Genomic DNA, 17,525 nt, shown 5'->3' with positions numbered 1-17,525 from the left:
GAGGGTGATGAGTGGAAGGCCGCATTTCGGACTACGCGCGGACTCTTCGAACCGTTGGTAATGTTCTTCGGACTGACGAATAGCCCATCCACCTTCCAGACCATGATGAACGACCTCTTCCGGGAGCTCATTACGGAAGGTGTGGTCATTATCTATTTGGATGACATTCTGATCTACACCAAGACGCGCGAAGAGCATCGCCGGGTCCTCAGGCGTGTCCTAGAGATCCTCCAGCGGAACAAGCTCTTCCTCCGAGCGGACAAGTGCGAATTCGAGCAGACCAAGGTGGAGTATCTCGGAGTTGTCATCTCTGAGGGTAAGATCGAGATGGATCCCGTGAAGGTTTCCGGAGTCGCGGACTGGCCGACCCCCCGGACTCGGACTGAACTCCAATCCTTCCTCGGGTTCGTCAATTTCTACCGCCGCTTCATCAAAGACTACTCACATATCGCTCGGCCTCTCTTCGACCTCACTTGCGCAAAGGAATGGCAGTGGAACGACTCCGCTCAATCCGCATTTCTTCGGATCAAGGAGCTGATCACTTCGGAGCCCGTTCTGGTCTTTCCGAAGGAGGATCGGCCATACCGGGTTGAAGCGGACTCGTCAGATTATGCTACGGGTGCGGTCTTGTCGCAGCTGGATCCGGATGATGGTAAATGGCATCCTGTCGCATTCTACTCTAAAAGTCTACAGGCTGCGGAGCGGAACTACGAAATACACGACACGGAGATGCTTTCGATCATCCGGGCACTCGAAGAATGGCGGCACTACCTTGAAGGCGCGGAGACTCCGTTCGAGATCTGGACGGACCACAAGAACCTGGAGTACTTCATCAAGGCCCAGAAACTCAATCGTCGTCAAGCCCGCTGGTCGCTATACCTCTCCCGCTTCGACTTCACTCTCCAGCACCGTCCGGGTCGGACAATGGGTAAGCCGGATGCTCTCTCGCGCCGCTTGGATCACTCGGATGGTAAGGATGACAACAAGGATGTGGTTTTACTTAAGCCGTCCTACTTTGCCGTCCGTGCCACGGGTGTCACTCTTGAAGGGGAGGAGAAGGATATCCTCACGGCTATCCGGACTGGAGTGCGGAATGCGAAGTTTGAAGATGCAGTGGCAAAGGCGGCGGAGGAACTGAAGAAGACCCAGGGCAGTCGCAAGACAGTCCGAAGTGCGGAATGGTCCCAATCGGACGGACTCCTCATGTTCCGGGGTAAGATCTACGTTCCGGACTCACCGGATTTGCGTCGGACTATTGTAGCTCAGCACCACGACACCAAGGTCACAGGACACGCCGGCAGATGGAAGACCCTAGAGCTCGTTTCGCGCAGCTACTGGTGGCCCAACATGTCCCGGTACGTCGGATCCTACACCCGCCATTGCGACCTCTGTCTCCGGACGAAGGCCCAAAGGCATCCGCCCATGGGTGAACTTCATCCGCTTCCCATTCCGGATGAACGCTGGGATCGCCTGAGTGTTGACTTCATTGTCGAGCTTCCGGAGTCCGATGGGTTTGATGCTGTCATGAACGTGGTCGACTCCGTAAGCAAACGCGCCCACTTCATTCCGACTCACACCACAGTGTCTGCCCTCGGATCCGCAAACTTGTACCTGCAGAACGTCTGGAAGCTGCACGGACTCCCTCGGTCCGTTGTGTCTGACCGGGGTCCGCAATTCGTCGCAGAGTTCACCCGAGAAGTCTACCGGATGCTCGGAATCAAGCTGGCTGCCTCCACTGCGTACCACCCTCAGTCCGACGGACAGACGGAACGGACCAACCAGGAACTCGAGTCCTATCTCCGGATCTTCGTCGGAGAGCGTCAGGATGACTGGGCTCGCCTCCTACCTATGGCAGAGTTCGCGTACAACAACCGGGTCCATGCGTCCACTCAGCAGTCACCCTTCCTCCTGGATACCGGCCGTCATCCTCGTCTCGGGTTCGAACCTTATCAGCCACCGTCTCGGATGGAGTCCGCAAACGAGTTTGTAGACCGGATGAAATCTGCAGTCGACGAGGCTCAGTCCGCGTTGGTCAAGGCTCAGGACGACATGAAGCGCTACTACGATCAGCGTCGGACTCCCGCTCCGGAGTACCAACCGGGTGACAAGGTCTGGCTGGACTCGTCGGACATCAACCTTGCCCGACCCTCCCGGAAACTCGGACACGCACGACTTGGTCCTTACAAGGTCGTCCGGAAGGTTGGCAAGGCAGCGTACCGGCTCCAGCTCCCTCCGGGCTTATCCCGTCTCCATCCTGTCTTCCCCGTGGTCAAACTCTCTCCCTTCGTTCCAGACCCCATCCCAGGTAGACGCCCTGTCGCTCCGCCACCTCCGCAGCTCGTTGACGGAGAAGAGGAGCATGAGGTAGAAGAGGTCCAAAATAGCAGACGGTTCGGTCGGGTCCTGAAGTATTTGGTGCGCTGGCGAGGCTATGGTATCGAGCACGACTCCTGGGAGCCCGCGAGCAACCTCCAGCATGCCGCCCGGAAGGTCAAGGACTTCCATGATCGTCACCCGGACGCAGTACGTGTACTCCGGACGAGTCCGATGAATCCGACGACTGCTCTACCTCTCCGGATGACTCCTGTGGCACTGGACCAGTCCTGGGAGCGTTGGCGCAATCGGAAGGCTCCGGGCTCCGCGCAGTCGTACTTCGACATCTTCTCGCAGCAATCCGGAGTTTCGGGGTTGGTGAATTCATGGCGCGGCAGGCAAGAATCTTCGCGTCGGGTCGCCGCAACCTTGAAGGGGGGGTGATGTAAGGGGACACTCCTATTTTCTCTCCTTTCCTTCATTCCATGGACTCTTACCTACATTCCCTTCATTCCCCTTCGTTCCTTTTCGCTCCCTTTCCTTTCCACTTCTTTTCCACCCACTCCTTTCGCATCCGAGCCGCGTCTGGTGACTCCGGAGTCTTCCCGCACTTCGGACACTTCGGACTCGCTCGGACTCGTCTCGGACACTTCGGACTCGCTCGGACACTTCGGACTCGCTCGGACTCATCTATACTCTTCGGGGCTCGTCCGGGTTACCTCTATCCTTTTCCCCCACTTCATTACTCTTCGCCCTTACTTCCCCAAGTCGCTGGCACGACTCCTGTGCATTTACCCTCCACTTCATTATCACATGTTTCCTTGTACCTTGTGATATTTGTTCGGACTTTGGCTGGTGTACTGTACAGTTATCCTGCATTCCTCTCACGCTACTACAGTATATACTTCGCTTCCTAGCATGGAGAATCCTTATCCTGTTCTCTTTGGATTCTCCCTCTGCTAGGTGAGCAGCCCTCTCATGTATTGTAGTTAGCCTTATTCATTATCTTTGGATTCTCCCTCTGCTAGGCCTGCGCTGTCGGCCATCTTGAGGTTGCCCTTACAGGTGGATGATGGCCATTGAACTACATCAATGCCATACCGCTTGGCTTCTCGGTATTGCTGATTCGCTAGGGCAACGAAGGGGCTAACTACGATGGTTATACCCTCCGATTCCATCAGCGGGGGGCCATAGAACATCAAGCTTTTTCCACCGCCAGTCGGCAGAATGCCCAAGACGTGGCGGGTGTTCTGCATGACAAGTTCGAAGAGTTCACCTTGTTGGGGACTAGTAAAACGAGGCTCCGAGGTTCCGTAGAGGCGTTCCAAAGCCACTTTGCGCGACGGATGGACGATGACGCGAAAGGGTGGGGAGACGGGGAGAGAACGGAGTGTAGGCGGACGAGGTTGAATGGCGTGCATTGCCATGTAGGTGTGAACGGCATCGGAGACGGTGGCTTGGAGGGCATCGCCAAGCATAGGAATGGTGGCATGGAGGGATTGGACGAATGCAGTGGTATCAATTTTGCCTGCGGGAGCCTGAGTTAGAGCTTTGGCTGGCTCTGTGTGGCCAATGCGAAGGTTGGCGGGAAGGTGCTCGTAACCAATCCCGAGCCATTCGTGGTAGGCTAGCGAGAATATCTGTGCTTTGGTGACGTCTTTCGCATCAATGTGAGAGAACGTGTCTTCCTCAACTGCGTAATATGTTTGCGAGACTTTGGAGGAATGTCCCCAGAGTCCATCGAGGATTCGATACAATGACGGACTGTCCCCCGGGTCCTCTTGCAGCGCCAAACCAACAGCGTGTTTCAACACGAATTTCATCAGATGTCGGCAGTCGCGAACGCCCAGGGGAAATATACAGGTTTCTTGAGTGAATCGTCGCAAAATATCAGTCATCCGCTTGGTGTTGAGTGGTCGAGCTCGATGGACAAAGATGCAGCTGCTGTAGAGGACGGCATGGGCTTTGGTGGACTGAATGTTGGCGATGTACTGGGTGCAGGGGTAGATGACGGCGAGGAGGATGATAAAGAGGCGTGCCAAGCGGGGTGGGACAGCGCGAGGAATCATCGACGGACGGCCGGTATTGTGCTGGGTTTTGTTATAGAAAGTAACAAAGGTGAGAACGCCGTTGGTGAAGTACAAATTGCGAGGGGCATGGCCGTTTTTATAACGTATGTCCTCTATTTCCGTCCCCCTCGCTGCTCCTGCCCAAGTGAAGTTCAACGAGGCGTACAGGTGTTCGACGAGGTCATCGACGTCGTCGATGAAGGACAACAGGGCGTTGGGCTTGAATTGGATGCCGTCAGGAGTATGGACGGCATAGACAGTGCTGTCGTTGCGGCATATGTGGTCCATTAGCGAGTCCTGATAGCGCGAGAACCCGTTTCTTTCATCGGTGAGGAAGGAATATCCGTGTTCTTCGTCTCGTAGTGTGTCTTTGAACCATCATCCGTCGCTGTTGTCAAGTGACAATGCAGTGTGGATGCGTGCATCAAGGTCCGTAATATCGAGTCCGTCGAGAAGGGATAGCAGCAGCGACTCGGATGAAGAGACCAGGCCTACTGCGAAATCTTTGAAAGAGGACATAGTGAACGGATGAGATTTAAAGGAGAAAGTCTCCATGTCTGCCCCCATCAGGAAGAGAGGGAGGCTGGGCTCTTGCATCGAGATCGCAGTGATGGGATGGATGTGGCATCGAAGGACAGCAAAGGGGGAGTGGCCGCCCTCCGTCAGATATTTGGAGATGTCCTCGTATACGCTGTTCCATTGCGTTAGTATGGGGTTCAGAAGGAGGCCAAGGACTTACCCCATCTCGCCGTTTTCCTTTGAGGATGCGAGCTTTTTGCATTGGTACAGCCCCATAGCACGCCAGCACCATTGAATGGCGATCATGTTGTGGCAGATGTGGGTTGCCATTTTGAATCTAGCGGACAGGTCGTCTCGCAAGTGGTAGGCAATCAAGAAACGTGTCAAAGGAATGTCGAGTTCGTTAAATTCATTCGAGACCGGGATGGATGTGAGCATGGACCAACAGACTTGATGTACTAGGTCCCAAAAGGAAGGAGGTGCGTGGACCAGGTCCTCCGGGATATTCGAATTCAGGAATTGCCTTATTAGGTATAGCTGCGAGTCCGTGGTAGTAACGGGGAAGCCGGGGATGGCCTTGTCGGCGGCACGAACGACGAAAGTCATCATGCAGGAAAAGATATGCGCATAGTCGCGGACGGTCTTCTGATTCTGCGGTAGTCGAAAAGGATATCGTTCACAATTGCCTCTGAATGATGTCCGTTTAATATAGTACAAACGAAGTGACTATTTATGCTTACTTGTCTGGAGAGTTAATGAGACGGAGTAGCATAGTATTGCTCCTCTTCTCAAGGACTGGTGCCACGATGTGGACTATGTAGTATTTGAATGCGTCAAAGATTCGATGGAAGTTTGACGGAGCAAGTTCTGGTGCCGGTGGACGAGAATAAGTGTGGGCAAAGCCAAGGTGCGCTCCCGGGACAGTGAGATGCCATTTGGTGACATTTTCTAACGGTGAGAGTTGGGTGTGGGTGATTAGACGATGATCTTCCAGCGTGAGGGCGCCTTGATCTTGCAGTTGTTTCTTCAGATCGCGCCAAGAACTCTTGGGGGGTAAAAAGTCGTCGGGAGGTGCGGTGGAATTGATTGCGACATATTTAGTGAAGTTGCAAGGGTTGTATATTCGTTGACATTTGGTTTCGACAAATATTGGTGTCTGTTGAGGATGCATTGCTTGCTGGTGCGTATTTTTGGTGGTTTTAGATCCAAATACGTGACCAAAGCAGGGACCAGGGGTAGCACATCGCCAACCTTGTTGAACGGGGAGTATAGGAATGGGCCGGTCGAAGCCTCCTTCGGGAAGGAGGGGTGAAAGGTTGGTTCCGAGTTCCTGCAATGCCGAGGCCAAGCGATCTATGTCGAATCTGATACGTCGAGGGCAAGACTCGTTGATATGTGTGGCCAGATGTTGGGCCGGTACCGCTGAGCTACATTCGAGGCACAATAACAGCCGGGTGGGCGAATGGAAATAGATCCCGGCGTCTTTCAACGTAAATGTTTTGGCGGTTTCTCGCCGACGGGGCTTGCGGGTGGAATGGGGAAGCTGCTGGGTACTTGGGGGGAGCTGCGTGACCTTTATAATAGGCAAATCGGGAGTGGGGGTTTCAGGGACAAGTGTAAAGTCAGACGGCGGTTCAGAAATGGCATAGGGCACAGACGATGGGGGGGAGATGATAGGTAGTGATGCGGGGGACGTTGGATGGATGCGAATTCATTTCGGCGTTACAGCTTGGTCTTCAACGAAGTCAATTGATCGCTTCGAGGATGAAGGGGAACTAGAGGGCATAATGAGGGATGGCGAGTGGGGGCGGTCCGTAGAGTGGCTGCCTGCGTGATGTTTCGAAACATGATCTCGTATGTCGAGCTCACGATTGTGCTTCTCTGGGCAGAGTGGACATTGATACGAGTAACTGTCCGTCCGCTTGATAACGAAAAAGGTGGTTTCTAAGAGGGAGATTAGATAAGATATGGCTCAGATTTGTTTGGTTATATTTACCATTTGGTTTTATGGTGACTTCAAGCGGATGAACACATCGTGTGTGGCTTGGAGTAGCCTCGTCGCCGCAGTGAACACAGGGAGGCATGGAGATATGTAATAATAGCAAGTAATAATAATAGGATATCTAAGAAAAGCCGTCCGAGTCTTAGGATGCTATCTAGTGATTGATGTTCCGATGAATGAAGTACACGCGTAACTATGACAATTGCGAATGCAGGAGGCTACACTGAGTCCGTGGGCGAAGGAAATGACGCCAATGGTGTATCGAAAGCGAAACAAGGAAATCGTCCGGGAGTCTACGACCCTGGGACGTGCGTGAGGCAATCTACGATTGTGTCGACGCAATAGCAAAGAAATAATAAACTATTCGATCAAGCAGGATGACGAGGATGGAGCGGGCAACGAGGTTACTAGAGGGCGTAAAAGATTAGCAATAGAAGGGCTGGCTGTAACATCGCATACCTAGCGTTCGATGGTGGTAAGTCGGTAGAGCAGGAGACGAGGGTGCTGGATGGGGCGAATGATTAGCAAGAGACGAGCAAGCTCTGGGATCACTTACCCATCCTTATGAGCGTATCCCAGCGAGACATCGAGTGCAATGAAAAGGAAGATGTCACTTTGCGACATGTGATTATTGTGATAGTGTAGCTCGGGGTTGACATACTCACATGAGCGATGTCCTTCTTCGCAGATCAACCCGAATGTTCCTTAACTAATGTAGAATCGCTGTTCTGTTCCTACTGTATAAGTTTAGATGGAGAATGTGAAGGAGTAAAGGCGCACGTAAATGCGCACCTGAGTTGCCAATCTCTGATTGTTGTGCCCATCGCGGGCCATCGCCGGCCATTGAGAGCAGCCCAGCGCATCGAAAAGGTGGAGACACATCAGGGAAGTGATCTGCATCGGTATGAGTAAGTTATCGGACAATCTAAGGGATCGGGAGGCTTGGGGCTTACTGCCAAGGTTCCTCGACGTAGGCCTTCCTCCCGACAATCAGAGACCTCCCGGGACGCAATAATGGCAAAAAATAGCAGCGAGGTGGTCTACGACCATGTCGCTGTATTATCCAACAATCGGGGGGCCCCTACGGGGCTGCTCGATGTTGTTCAGCCATAGATCCTACAAGTCCATCGTCGTCCATCGGCGGCCATCAGCGTCCATCGAGAGGGTGCCCATGGAGGAGGGAGGTGTATGTGTGGCAGCGAGGTAGTCTACGACTATGTCGCTGTGTTATCCGACGATCGGGGGGCCCCTACGGGGCTGCTCGATGTGGACAACAGTGAAGAGGCTGTGGGCAGAACCGGGCGGACTTGAACTTCTTTATTTCCCTTGGGCGTGGAAACCAAACAAAGCCCGTTTGGGTTTGATCTTATCACTATCATTGTCTTATCAGCCGAGGTTGGGCGTTTATCTGCGGACGTGGTTATCTTATCATGCGCGGACTTGGTGCAAATTGAGGTAGTGTTATTATATGGGTACATGTAACGAGCTAGGGAAGAGCATGGTAACAAGATAGCGAGATTATATCTGCAAGAAACGTGCGGAGATCACGGCATGATGTATACCGAGGGGTCAATCTTGGTGCGATGGGGGACAGTCGGCCCGCGGGCGAAATGGAAGAAAAAACGTTTGCAATAAAACGATGCACAAGCGCACTCAAGCGTCTCGAAGTTGACGTCAGATTCGGCCTTTTGGAGATCGTTTATGATGCGGGGCGGACAGTCCTTCCAGTGGGCCATGACGCGTGAGATGGCGAGGATATATTTGCGTCGCTCAACGACGTCTGGATTGGAGAGACCGCTCCAGGCCGTGAGGTATGTCACGTTCATGTGGTCGCCGCCTCCTTCGCCTGCAAAACTGGTTGAGGGGAAGCATTGATTGACGAGGTCGTCATGCGCGATGGGGTCAACGTCGGGAGCAAGCATTTGGCTGTCGAGCATGCGTAGCTCCCATCGAAAGTTGATCTCGATGATTTCGTACATGATGCGCTCGGTTACACGATCGTGAGGCCATTTGTCGGATGGAAGAGCCTCGCTGTGCCAGTTAAGATCTTCATGGCGATCCTTGTGATCCTCATCGAGTTCTTCAGTCCACTTGGCCAGGAGATCTTGCATATTTTGGCGACGAATGGCGTGCTTGTCGAGTTTGATCTTCTTCTGCGCAGGCTCGCTCGTTTGGGACGTTTCTGGACCCAGTAGGAAATCCCACTTGATGCGGGAGAGGGGGGTTGGCGACAGCCGAGGCGACATGCGAAGTAAGAGTACATCAAGATGGTTGATGAACGTATGCAAGATCTTAAGTTGGCGCGGTCTGAGGTTGTCTTCGGAGTTAAGTGGCACGATCGCGGTGGGCGGAGGAAAGATGAATCCGTTCCTTCCCTCTATGTATTCCGGGGAGACGTATTTCTGCTTCACCACAACAGTCGAAAGCCCATGTTGCCAGGCTGCCATCATGATCGGCATGAACCGATGACGATTGGGGCGGAAATGGAGGGTGTCCGCCGGGTTTATGATAAGGCGTCTCTTGGGCTCCGAGTCTGTGGGCATAAACGTTAGAGGAGAACGATAAGTTAAGTTTCGACTCACCTTGTTTGTCATCTTGTGGTGGTTTGGGCGCACGAGAAGGGCCCGCGGAGTAGTCTTGGCTGAAGCTGGGAATGGGGGGCGGCCTTTCAATGGTGTCACGCAAAGATGATGTGCGACCAAAGTCCGTGTAGGCGAGAAACTCGCGGCCGAAGAGCATAAGATTATTGTGGCGCTGGGGGTCAGCCGCGTCCGTGTTCCATACGATCGTCTTGTGGCCGCGCCAAGGTCGCAGCTCGATGTTCATGGCCTCGGCGGGAGTAGGATTGATGACGGTATCGATACGCGTGTCCGCGTTGAACTCGCGGATGGGCCTGATAAGCCAAACAGGCACGCCGGCCTTGGCTAGCTCTTCGACAACGACAACCTTGTTCGTCACCGCGCCTACAAAGTTGGCCGCGGGCCTGAGTATGCCTCCGTACTCCGGCGAGTCCATGAGCGGTTTGCGGACTTGCATATATTCCAAGTAGGCTTCCAACTCGAGGAAGTGCCGCTGCGCTTGAGTAAAAGAAAATAGAATATCCGGCCAGGACGCCTTGGTACTCTCCAAGCGTCCAATCCAGATTTTGAGCTGGGTCGCGTGGCCGTGGAACCGCCGATTCTGCGCAAGGTCAGGTCTGGATTCGATGAAGGCGTAGTAACGTTTCACAAGGAGAACGGCTGGCTCACGGATCCGAGATACGAGGTGGTGGTCCATTTGGCCGATTCGGGATTGGTGAGATGCGCGGAAGTGGTATTGATAAACGGGGTCGATGAACATGACATCCTGGGTATCTTCTCGCTGGGTGGGGGGTCGGCGAATGCATGCAAGATGGGGGTGTTCGCTTATGTACTGCTGAGGGAGCAAGAAGGGGTCCTCAGCGCCGAATCTGCCATCCTGCCTGAGCTGGACGATGGTAGTGAGCCCGAGAACCGGCTCAAATATGTTGTCGGCGTTGGGAGTAGTTATAAACGCTTTGCCTTCGAATAGGATGGCTCCCATGGTGCCATCGAGATAGCCAAAGTTTGCCAAAGGCTTCGAGCGATTGCGACTTAGCAGGTCGGGTTTTTTTTTGACTTCTTCGGCGGTAAGTGACATAGACAGTATCTATCAAGTTCGTACGTTGAGTATATACGGTGTTTACTTGGGAAGGAGAAGCGAAAGGAGAAGAAAGAAGGGGAATCTGGCGACAGACGGTGTCTTTTAGGATGGGACATCGGGGACGATCAAGACGAATAAAAGGTAGCTGCACGCCGTCAATCTACAATTGTGGGCAGGTGCACCCTATCGCGGCAGTCTACGACTGTGGCGACGGGCCTATGGATGGAGGGAGGGAAGAAGGAGGAGCAAGCGGGACCGGAGTACTCACCGTTTGGACTTAGGTTTTTCGTGAACAGCAATAAGCGCTGGGTGTCAGTGTTAAGTAATCCGATTGGACTCCGATCGTTCTCCGATCAAACGCCAGAGGGAGGCGCTTATTGTAAGTTTGTCCCCTTGTCCCTCACCAACACCACCCATTCGCACTGCTACGGGTCCATCCACGCTTGTAGAGCGACGGTGGACCCTCAGGATGCCCATAGTCGTAGACTACCGGCTCCTCACCCTCTGGCACCAACGAAGCGTCCAAATTTTACACTCCCTTGCCCCGGCCGACGTCCAACAACCCAACCGTGCTGCTACGGGTCCATCCACGCTCGTAGAGCGACGGTGGACCCTAAGGATGCCCATAGTCGTAGACTACCGGCTCCTGGCCCTCTGGCACCACCTCCGAGGCCGAAGTTGGCACACCCTGGCATTTGTTCTTTGCGCGCGACGCAGCGGGAGAAGAGATCGGAACCGATGAGGGGTCGGATGGGCCACGATAGGGAGAAACGGCTAGGGAGTGGCTGGGGGAATGATGGAGGCCGGAATCTGGGGTAGAGCGCTGAATGAATGCGCGAGGTACGTCAATTTCCATGGATTTTTCTGGCACCTCACCTATTTTTCTCAGATCGTTAGCTCAAAGAGACAGGACGCCGCGAGCGCACATGGGCTGTCGATGTATGTACTCCGTAAGTCCTGGTTACGTCTATGTCAACGGCCCGTGAGCTAACTGTATAGGCAGTCGTGGGTTTTGTTCTCTGATAGGATTTCCTTCGCGCTTCGCCTGCGGAGGCATGGCTGAGTTTTTCGTGTGGACTGTGGGGTGTTCACTACCTCTCACGTGTAGTCATTTGACCAAACGATTTCCCTTGTGTTCGCCTGAGGCCTCTGCCAGTCATCTTTGCCCAGCGCCCTTGGCGGGGAGGCCCCTGTCTGCTTGCTCGTGATCGCGCGCTCGGGAGTGGTGCCCGCCTGTGCAGCTTCACGTGTCTTCGCTCGGCCGAACTGCCGATTCACACCTTCCCCGCGATGCCCGTGTCCATCCCCTCGCTGGGGGGCCCCTGTCTCTCACGTGCATGTCTCACCTACGCCGCGATGCCCGTAGCCATCCCCTCGCTGGGGGGGCCCCTGTCTCTCACGTGCGTGTCTCACCTACGCCGCGATGCCCGTAGCCATCCCCTCGCTGGAGGGGCCCCTGTCTCTCACGTGCGTGTCTCACCTACGCCGCGATGCCCGTATGCATCCCCTCGTTGGGGAAGGCCTTGTCCTCCTGTCCTCCCCTCGCCGCCGTTCGCCGTCTTTCAGGACACGGCGTCCTTCAGCACGGCCCCCGGAGCCTGCGAGTCCACATGGCACGTCTGGCGTGCCCACTGCATCCATGTGAAGGCAAGTGCTCCTACGCTACGCAATGGTGAGTTGGACTTGTCCTCAAGTCACCTAACCTAACCAACGAAGACAGTCGCTCGTAAACGAGCTCCAGATACAATATACCGAAACCCGAAACCTCAACTCCCTAAGGTCCTAACGCCGTAAGGCCCTAATCCGTGGGCTTTCATTTGATGGTAAGTCCGCGTTAGAGCTCGTAAACGAGCTCTAACGCTTATTGTTTATAGGCAGTCCTTGATCCGAAAGATCAAGTACCTAGCTGACATTATCCACTTGTAACTGAGCTCTCTTGGAAATATACGTGAATCCGAAGCTCCTGCCCCTTAAGTTCCTATCTCTGAAGGCTCCAATGCAAATAAGTTGTCCGAATTCAGGAGAATAAGATAGGATTGCGTGCATGAGAAGGCATGGAATCGCGTTAGAGCTCGCGTTCGCGAGCTCTAACGCTCTAATACCAAGCCACATAGCTATCTAACTTGGTAGTTGAATGGTAAAATATACATATTTGTGTGATATATAACAGGGTTATGGCCAATAAGTGATATGATAAGGTTGAAAGAAAGAGGTAGAGTAGCCCAGAAGTAGCAGTTTTGGGCTGACCTGACCCAGCACTAGGTCCGGAGTCAGTGGATAGGCAAGGCGCGTGTACGCAGTGTAAGTCAAACATACCCTTCTTTCTCGCGTACCACCGCCGCCCATCTATCCCTCAGGCGTTGCTGGTCGACGATGTCCTGGTCTGGCTGAACATCGACGAGATTTTCGGTGCATTATGTAACGTTAGATACCTTCCATCGCACTAAGTAGAAGTTAATCGCATACCCGAGATGTTCATTGTGTATAAGGGAAGTCCGTTTGTTCACGGAATCCTGTCGACAAAGAAAGCATTAACGAACAGTAGGCACGAAGTTTTGAGGCCAGCTTACAAAAGAACCGCGACGCGAACGCGTACAACAGCGCAGGAGACTTGAGAATAGAGACATCGTTCAAGGTGTGGATGATTGGTGGATTTCTCTGACAGTGAAGAGGACGAGTTTGTCGGTTGCAGAAGAGTTGGATGCGCCTGAGCCATCCCGCCCTTGTTTGGGTATGGTCTTGCGGGCAAACAACTAAACCCTATCTCCGTCTACGCCCACTCGCCGCTGCAAAACCCGTGCCACCTCCCACTCCACCTTGTGCCCGTAGCCCACGCCGTCAACATCGACGTCTCCTATGAACGAGCCCAGCACACCTCTGTGCCTCGCATTTTCGAAGCTCGTTAACCGTCGCCGCCATCCCGCGCATGCGTATCAGGTTCCCTTCCTTCCCTAGCTGCGCTAGCCTCTTCGGGCGATGATAGACGGCGGCGTGGTGCGTAACCGTTGCTGGCATTGGCTATCCCCGGTACACTGTCGTTTGGGCTCGCAGTTGCGGTACAACGTGTTCATGTGCGAAGTAAGTGGACCCTGGGTTGCAGACATTGCGGCGAGCAGCTTTAGAGGCAGAGGGTCCTTGCGTTGTGGGCTGGGAGGCGAGCAGATGGTGCAAGGCCGACAGTACGAGTTGGAGAGGCGTGAAGTGGTCTGTGGCTAAGGTACGCGGCGGCTGAAAGGAGATGTAATAGTAGAGTACACACCCAGTTGAGTTAATATACCCATTCCTAACCCCCTTTTCGTTTGTCTCCCCTCGGATACTGATGGGCGTAAGGTGTAGCGTACGTCAGAGAGTTGGACACGTTGGCCGCGTAGCTTGCAAGATTGTGAGAGAGGGGCTCCTCGTTCATTCTCCCCGTCGTTCCCCCTTCTCGTCTTGTTTTTTCTCTCTCGTTCTCGTTCTCCCTCTCGTTTGCCTCCCAATCTTCTCTGCCGTCGTCCTCGTTCCTTCACTGACACGTTCCCCGATGAATGATGCGCGACGTTTGCCCAAAGGCCGTCGAGGGCGTCTGCGGTGGTATAAGGCGACTGGGTGGGAAAACCAAGGCGGGCGCGAGCTTACCTGGGTGCTCGAGGGCCGTTTGGCGCCGATATTGCTTATTGCCTTTGCCTCTCTTACGTAAAGTCGCCGTTCGGGTCGTTTTTTCTCGTGTTCTCGGGGTTCTCCTTTTCTTTGTATTGTTGCGGAGTACTGATTTGGGGCGTAGGGTAAGTCCTGGCGGTCATCGCGTCGTTGGCAGATAACTTCGGCGTGGATCGTGGACGATGGGCTGATGAAGGCGCGGCACTGACGAGGAATAAGCCGTCAGATCGAATCGTTGATAGATTACAGACCTAGATCAGTAGTCGTTCCCTATCCCCCCTTTATGCTGCGCTTCTTATCGTCGCCGTCGTAAAGCCAAGGGTGCGCGTGAGAGATGGTGTCATGCCAGCTGGATGAGTCGTGCCCTGAGTTGGCGGGGAGCCGTGCACACCAGGGATGAGATCTTGAGATTGCCTGGCGTTGGTACGCATGCATTGGCGGGGTGGAGGTCGCAGGCGTTGGTGGTTGTGAGACAAGGGAGACTGGGTGGCAGCGCCTGTCGGCTGATTGTTCGGTAAGCATGCACTATCGCGAAGAGGGAAGCAGCCGCCCTGGGTCCCCCAAGTCGCAGACGCAGGTGACACTGTCCATCGCAGTCTCATACTCGCAGTGATAGGCGATCGTGGCTCATCGCGGACGGCAAAAGGAATCGTTCGCGTCGACGGGAGTGTCGTATTCGGGATATCATATATCTCAAGGTCTTGTCTAACATACTTCGGCGTCAATACACAAACCATCAGCAAGGAGGATGCACGTACTCCATGCGGTGCTCTTCAATCCAGTGGAATTCTTGAAGAAGGGACCATACGTCTCGCTGTCGACACTCCTTGGAAGGAAGGCCTTCCACACCCGGTCGATGATCTCTTTCCTCGATCCTGACGACAAAGTCGTGGCAAGATGTGTAGGCATATGTGGGTGAGGTAGCTTTCCGGTATATGGAATCGCTCTCAATGCAGGGGGAAAAACTCCTTCCACGACCTCTTTCTCGGCCAGCCGGGTGGTGCGCTGGTGGGGGACATACGGGGCCACGGAGTCCAGCGTCGAAGCGCGCAATCTGGGATCTGAGATACGCCTCGGCGGCGAGGGTGGGGAACGATCAGTAGGTGTAGTCATAGACGTAGACCCGAGAGACGCAGGCGCACCAAGTCGGAGTGACGAGGGCACGGACTGTGCTGGACGTCTGAGCCGTCCCCGTGAGCTGTGTGAACCAGGCTGCGACGACACGCAACGAATTGAATGAAATCGAAATGGAATGGACGGGGTTTGTGGGGTGCAGATCGAGGCATGGGGTGCTGCGAATGGTCCAGCAGTCCACACGGGGGCTTGGGATCTGGGTGGACGACAAGTGTCACCGTGAGCGCGATGACGACGCGAGGGGCCTGTCTGAGTGACGAGTGCGTCAGCGAGTGAGTTCCCGTCCATAGACCAGCCGAACGCCCGACTAATTGAACGACAGACAGATGGAGGTCCACACCGGAACGAATCCATCTTGAACTCCCGTCAGTACACGTACGAATGACGACCGAACTAGTGCGTACCTTACAATCCCTTATGATTATTTCCTTATATCTCCTCCACCCAGTCAGCCAGTCACTGACCGCGACTTTCACCTAGACGCTAAATCCCCTGCCACTGACCTTCCATCCACTCAGGTACGCTATACCAAACCCGTTTATTGCCCACTTATCTAATGACGTTACATCATTGACTCTCAGGGCTACCTACGGTGGATTGCCTTCAGGTCGCGCGCGACTACTCGATGCATGCGAACGCGAGGGTCTCGGGTCGCCTGCAGTCTGCAACTAAGAGGAGGTTAGCATCGAGAGTCGAGATGGCCGATAAGAATGGCCGGTACATACCTCTTCATTCTGCTTTCCTTCTCCCTCCATCACCTCCCTTTCGCTTTCGCTTCGCCTCACTGTACTCCAAAGTCCATCCGCTATCGTTCACGCTCATCTTCCCATTGCTCCTGTGTTCGTTCCCTCTTCGTTTCGTTTCGCTAACGCAATCCATTATCCAGCTTCGACGTACCCCAAACGCTATCACCGTCGAACCTAGGACCAGCCACCCAGACAGAACAAGAACCACTGTTCGCCGTTCGTATATACCCCGTACTCGTTCGCGTTTCGTCGTCGCCCTTGCCCGTGCACCCTTTCCTTCGTACTCCCTTCGCTGTACCCATTCAACCCTCCCGCACCCCTCGTTCTCTCGTTCTGAGCTTTCTTCGTACCCTTGCTGACTCGCACGCTGACTCCCTCCTTCCTCCAGCCGTCTCCTCCGTCTCCCTGTCCGCTCCTCCCCGTCCTCGCAACTGGCCTCGCAACTGTCCTCGCAACGGTAATTCCGCGCCAGCCCAAGCTCGCGCCACCGCAAACGCACTCTAGGCCAGGCCAGGTCAGCGCCGGACGAAGGCACGAAGGACAAGGACGGGGACGAAGGGCGAAGAGATGAGGACGAGGACCCAAGGCAAAGAGACGAGGGGGTGCGTCATTCCCTTGCTCGTTCGCCTCGCGTCGGCGTGTTACTGACGTCTCAGCGTCCCAGGCGTTCCTCATCTGCATCTTCCATCATCTCGCTTCGTCGTTGTCGTCGTAGGCTATGTTGGTGGTATTTCCCTACTTTGGCCAGCACTCCCCTTGCCTGCAGGACCCTATCGATGCTTCCCCCCGTTGTGGTCCAGCTGCTAGCGTATTCCCCTTTGCAGACACGTATGGCTGGCCTATATCATCGGTGTCGATGGGCAAGGGGCTGGCGCGTCGTTAAAGCTGAATGTCGTGAGAGTTGAGTGCGCGACTCTCTTTGTACGTCTCCCATCACTTGTGCCTTCCTTCCTGCCTCTGCTCTCCCTCTCGCTAGCATAGGTCTCTATTCGCGGTGCTGAGCCCGTGTGTGCGCGCCAAATCGACGACAGCACTGCTGAGTGCCCAGTCACTAACGCCATGGAACGAGCTAGTAGTAGGGTCATGGCGTCGCCGGGACTGGGCGTGTGGTGATTGGGTGTCACGTTGAGGGTGCGAGAATGCGGGATTGTGGTTGGCATGGCGTATGGCGTGAAATGGCACTTGGTTTGAATTCCGGCCAGATATACGTCGCGATCCAACACATTTCGGCCAATCTAGGTTTGCGCGGGGGTTTTACCGAGGCTGCGTGTGACTACGGAGAGTTTGGGCGACGTGTTGATGTGTGACTGCCCTCCCTGCTCACTATCAGCATGAGACTGGGGCGTTCAAGCTACACGACGACAGTTCCAGCCCATCTACGTGTTCCAATATCGGCCATCGTGGAGGGAGGGCGACGCTAGTTGGTGGGTTAAAGGTAGTGAT

At 54.5% G+C, this 17,525-nt stretch overlaps 5 protein-coding genes across 5 annotated transcripts; 1 reads left to right on the top strand and 4 right to left on the bottom strand.

Annotated features, from left to right (window-relative positions):
* Positions 1-3,308: 3,308 nt before the first annotated feature.
* Positions 3,309-4,670, bottom strand: PC9H_009093 (uncharacterized protein; the record flags this gene model as incomplete). Its single annotated transcript, XM_036778600.1, has 1 exon — positions 3,309-4,670. One exon carries the CDS (start codon positions 4,668-4,670, stop codon positions 3,309-3,311), a length of 1,362 nt encoding a protein of 453 aa, XP_036630028.1.
* A 90-nt stretch (positions 4,671-4,760) lies between these two features.
* PC9H_009092 (uncharacterized protein) lies at positions 4,761-6,072 on the bottom strand (the record flags this gene model as incomplete). The annotated part of the gene is made up of 3 exons (XM_036778599.1): positions 4,761-5,073; positions 5,122-5,589; positions 5,642-6,072. 3 exons carry the CDS (start codon positions 6,070-6,072, stop codon positions 4,761-4,763), a joined length of 1,212 nt encoding a protein of 403 aa, XP_036630027.1.
* A 2,375-nt stretch (positions 6,073-8,447) lies between these two features.
* On the bottom strand, positions 8,448-10,560 carry PC9H_009091 (uncharacterized protein; the record flags this gene model as incomplete). The annotated part of the gene is made up of 2 exons (XM_036778598.1): positions 8,448-9,436; positions 9,486-10,560. The coding sequence occupies 2 exons, from the start codon at positions 10,558-10,560 to the stop codon at positions 8,448-8,450; spliced, it is 2,064 nt and encodes a 687-aa protein (XP_036630026.1).
* Positions 10,561-14,483: 3,923 nt separating this feature from the next.
* PC9H_009090 (uncharacterized protein) lies at positions 14,484-14,965 on the bottom strand (the record flags this gene model as incomplete). Its single annotated transcript, XM_036778597.1, has 2 exons — positions 14,484-14,907; positions 14,961-14,965. The coding sequence occupies 2 exons, from the start codon at positions 14,963-14,965 to the stop codon at positions 14,484-14,486; spliced, it is 429 nt and encodes a 142-aa protein (XP_036630025.1).
* Positions 14,966-15,961: 996 nt separating this feature from the next.
* PC9H_009089 (uncharacterized protein) lies at positions 15,962-16,797 on the top strand (the record flags this gene model as incomplete). The annotated part of the gene is made up of 4 exons (XM_036778596.1): positions 15,962-16,173; positions 16,223-16,539; positions 16,587-16,684; positions 16,747-16,797. 4 exons carry the CDS (start codon positions 15,962-15,964, stop codon positions 16,795-16,797), a joined length of 678 nt encoding a protein of 225 aa, XP_036630024.1.
* Between the last annotated feature and the right edge of the window lie 728 nt (positions 16,798-17,525).

The sequence above is a fragment of the Pleurotus ostreatus genome (assembly GCF_014466165.1).
Source record: "Pleurotus ostreatus strain PC9 chromosome Unknown scaffold_6, whole genome shotgun sequence".
Lineage (NCBI taxonomy): Eukaryota > Fungi > Basidiomycota > Agaricomycetes > Agaricales > Pleurotaceae > Pleurotus > Pleurotus ostreatus.
This window is presented reverse-complemented; position numbering and strand designations above follow the sequence as displayed.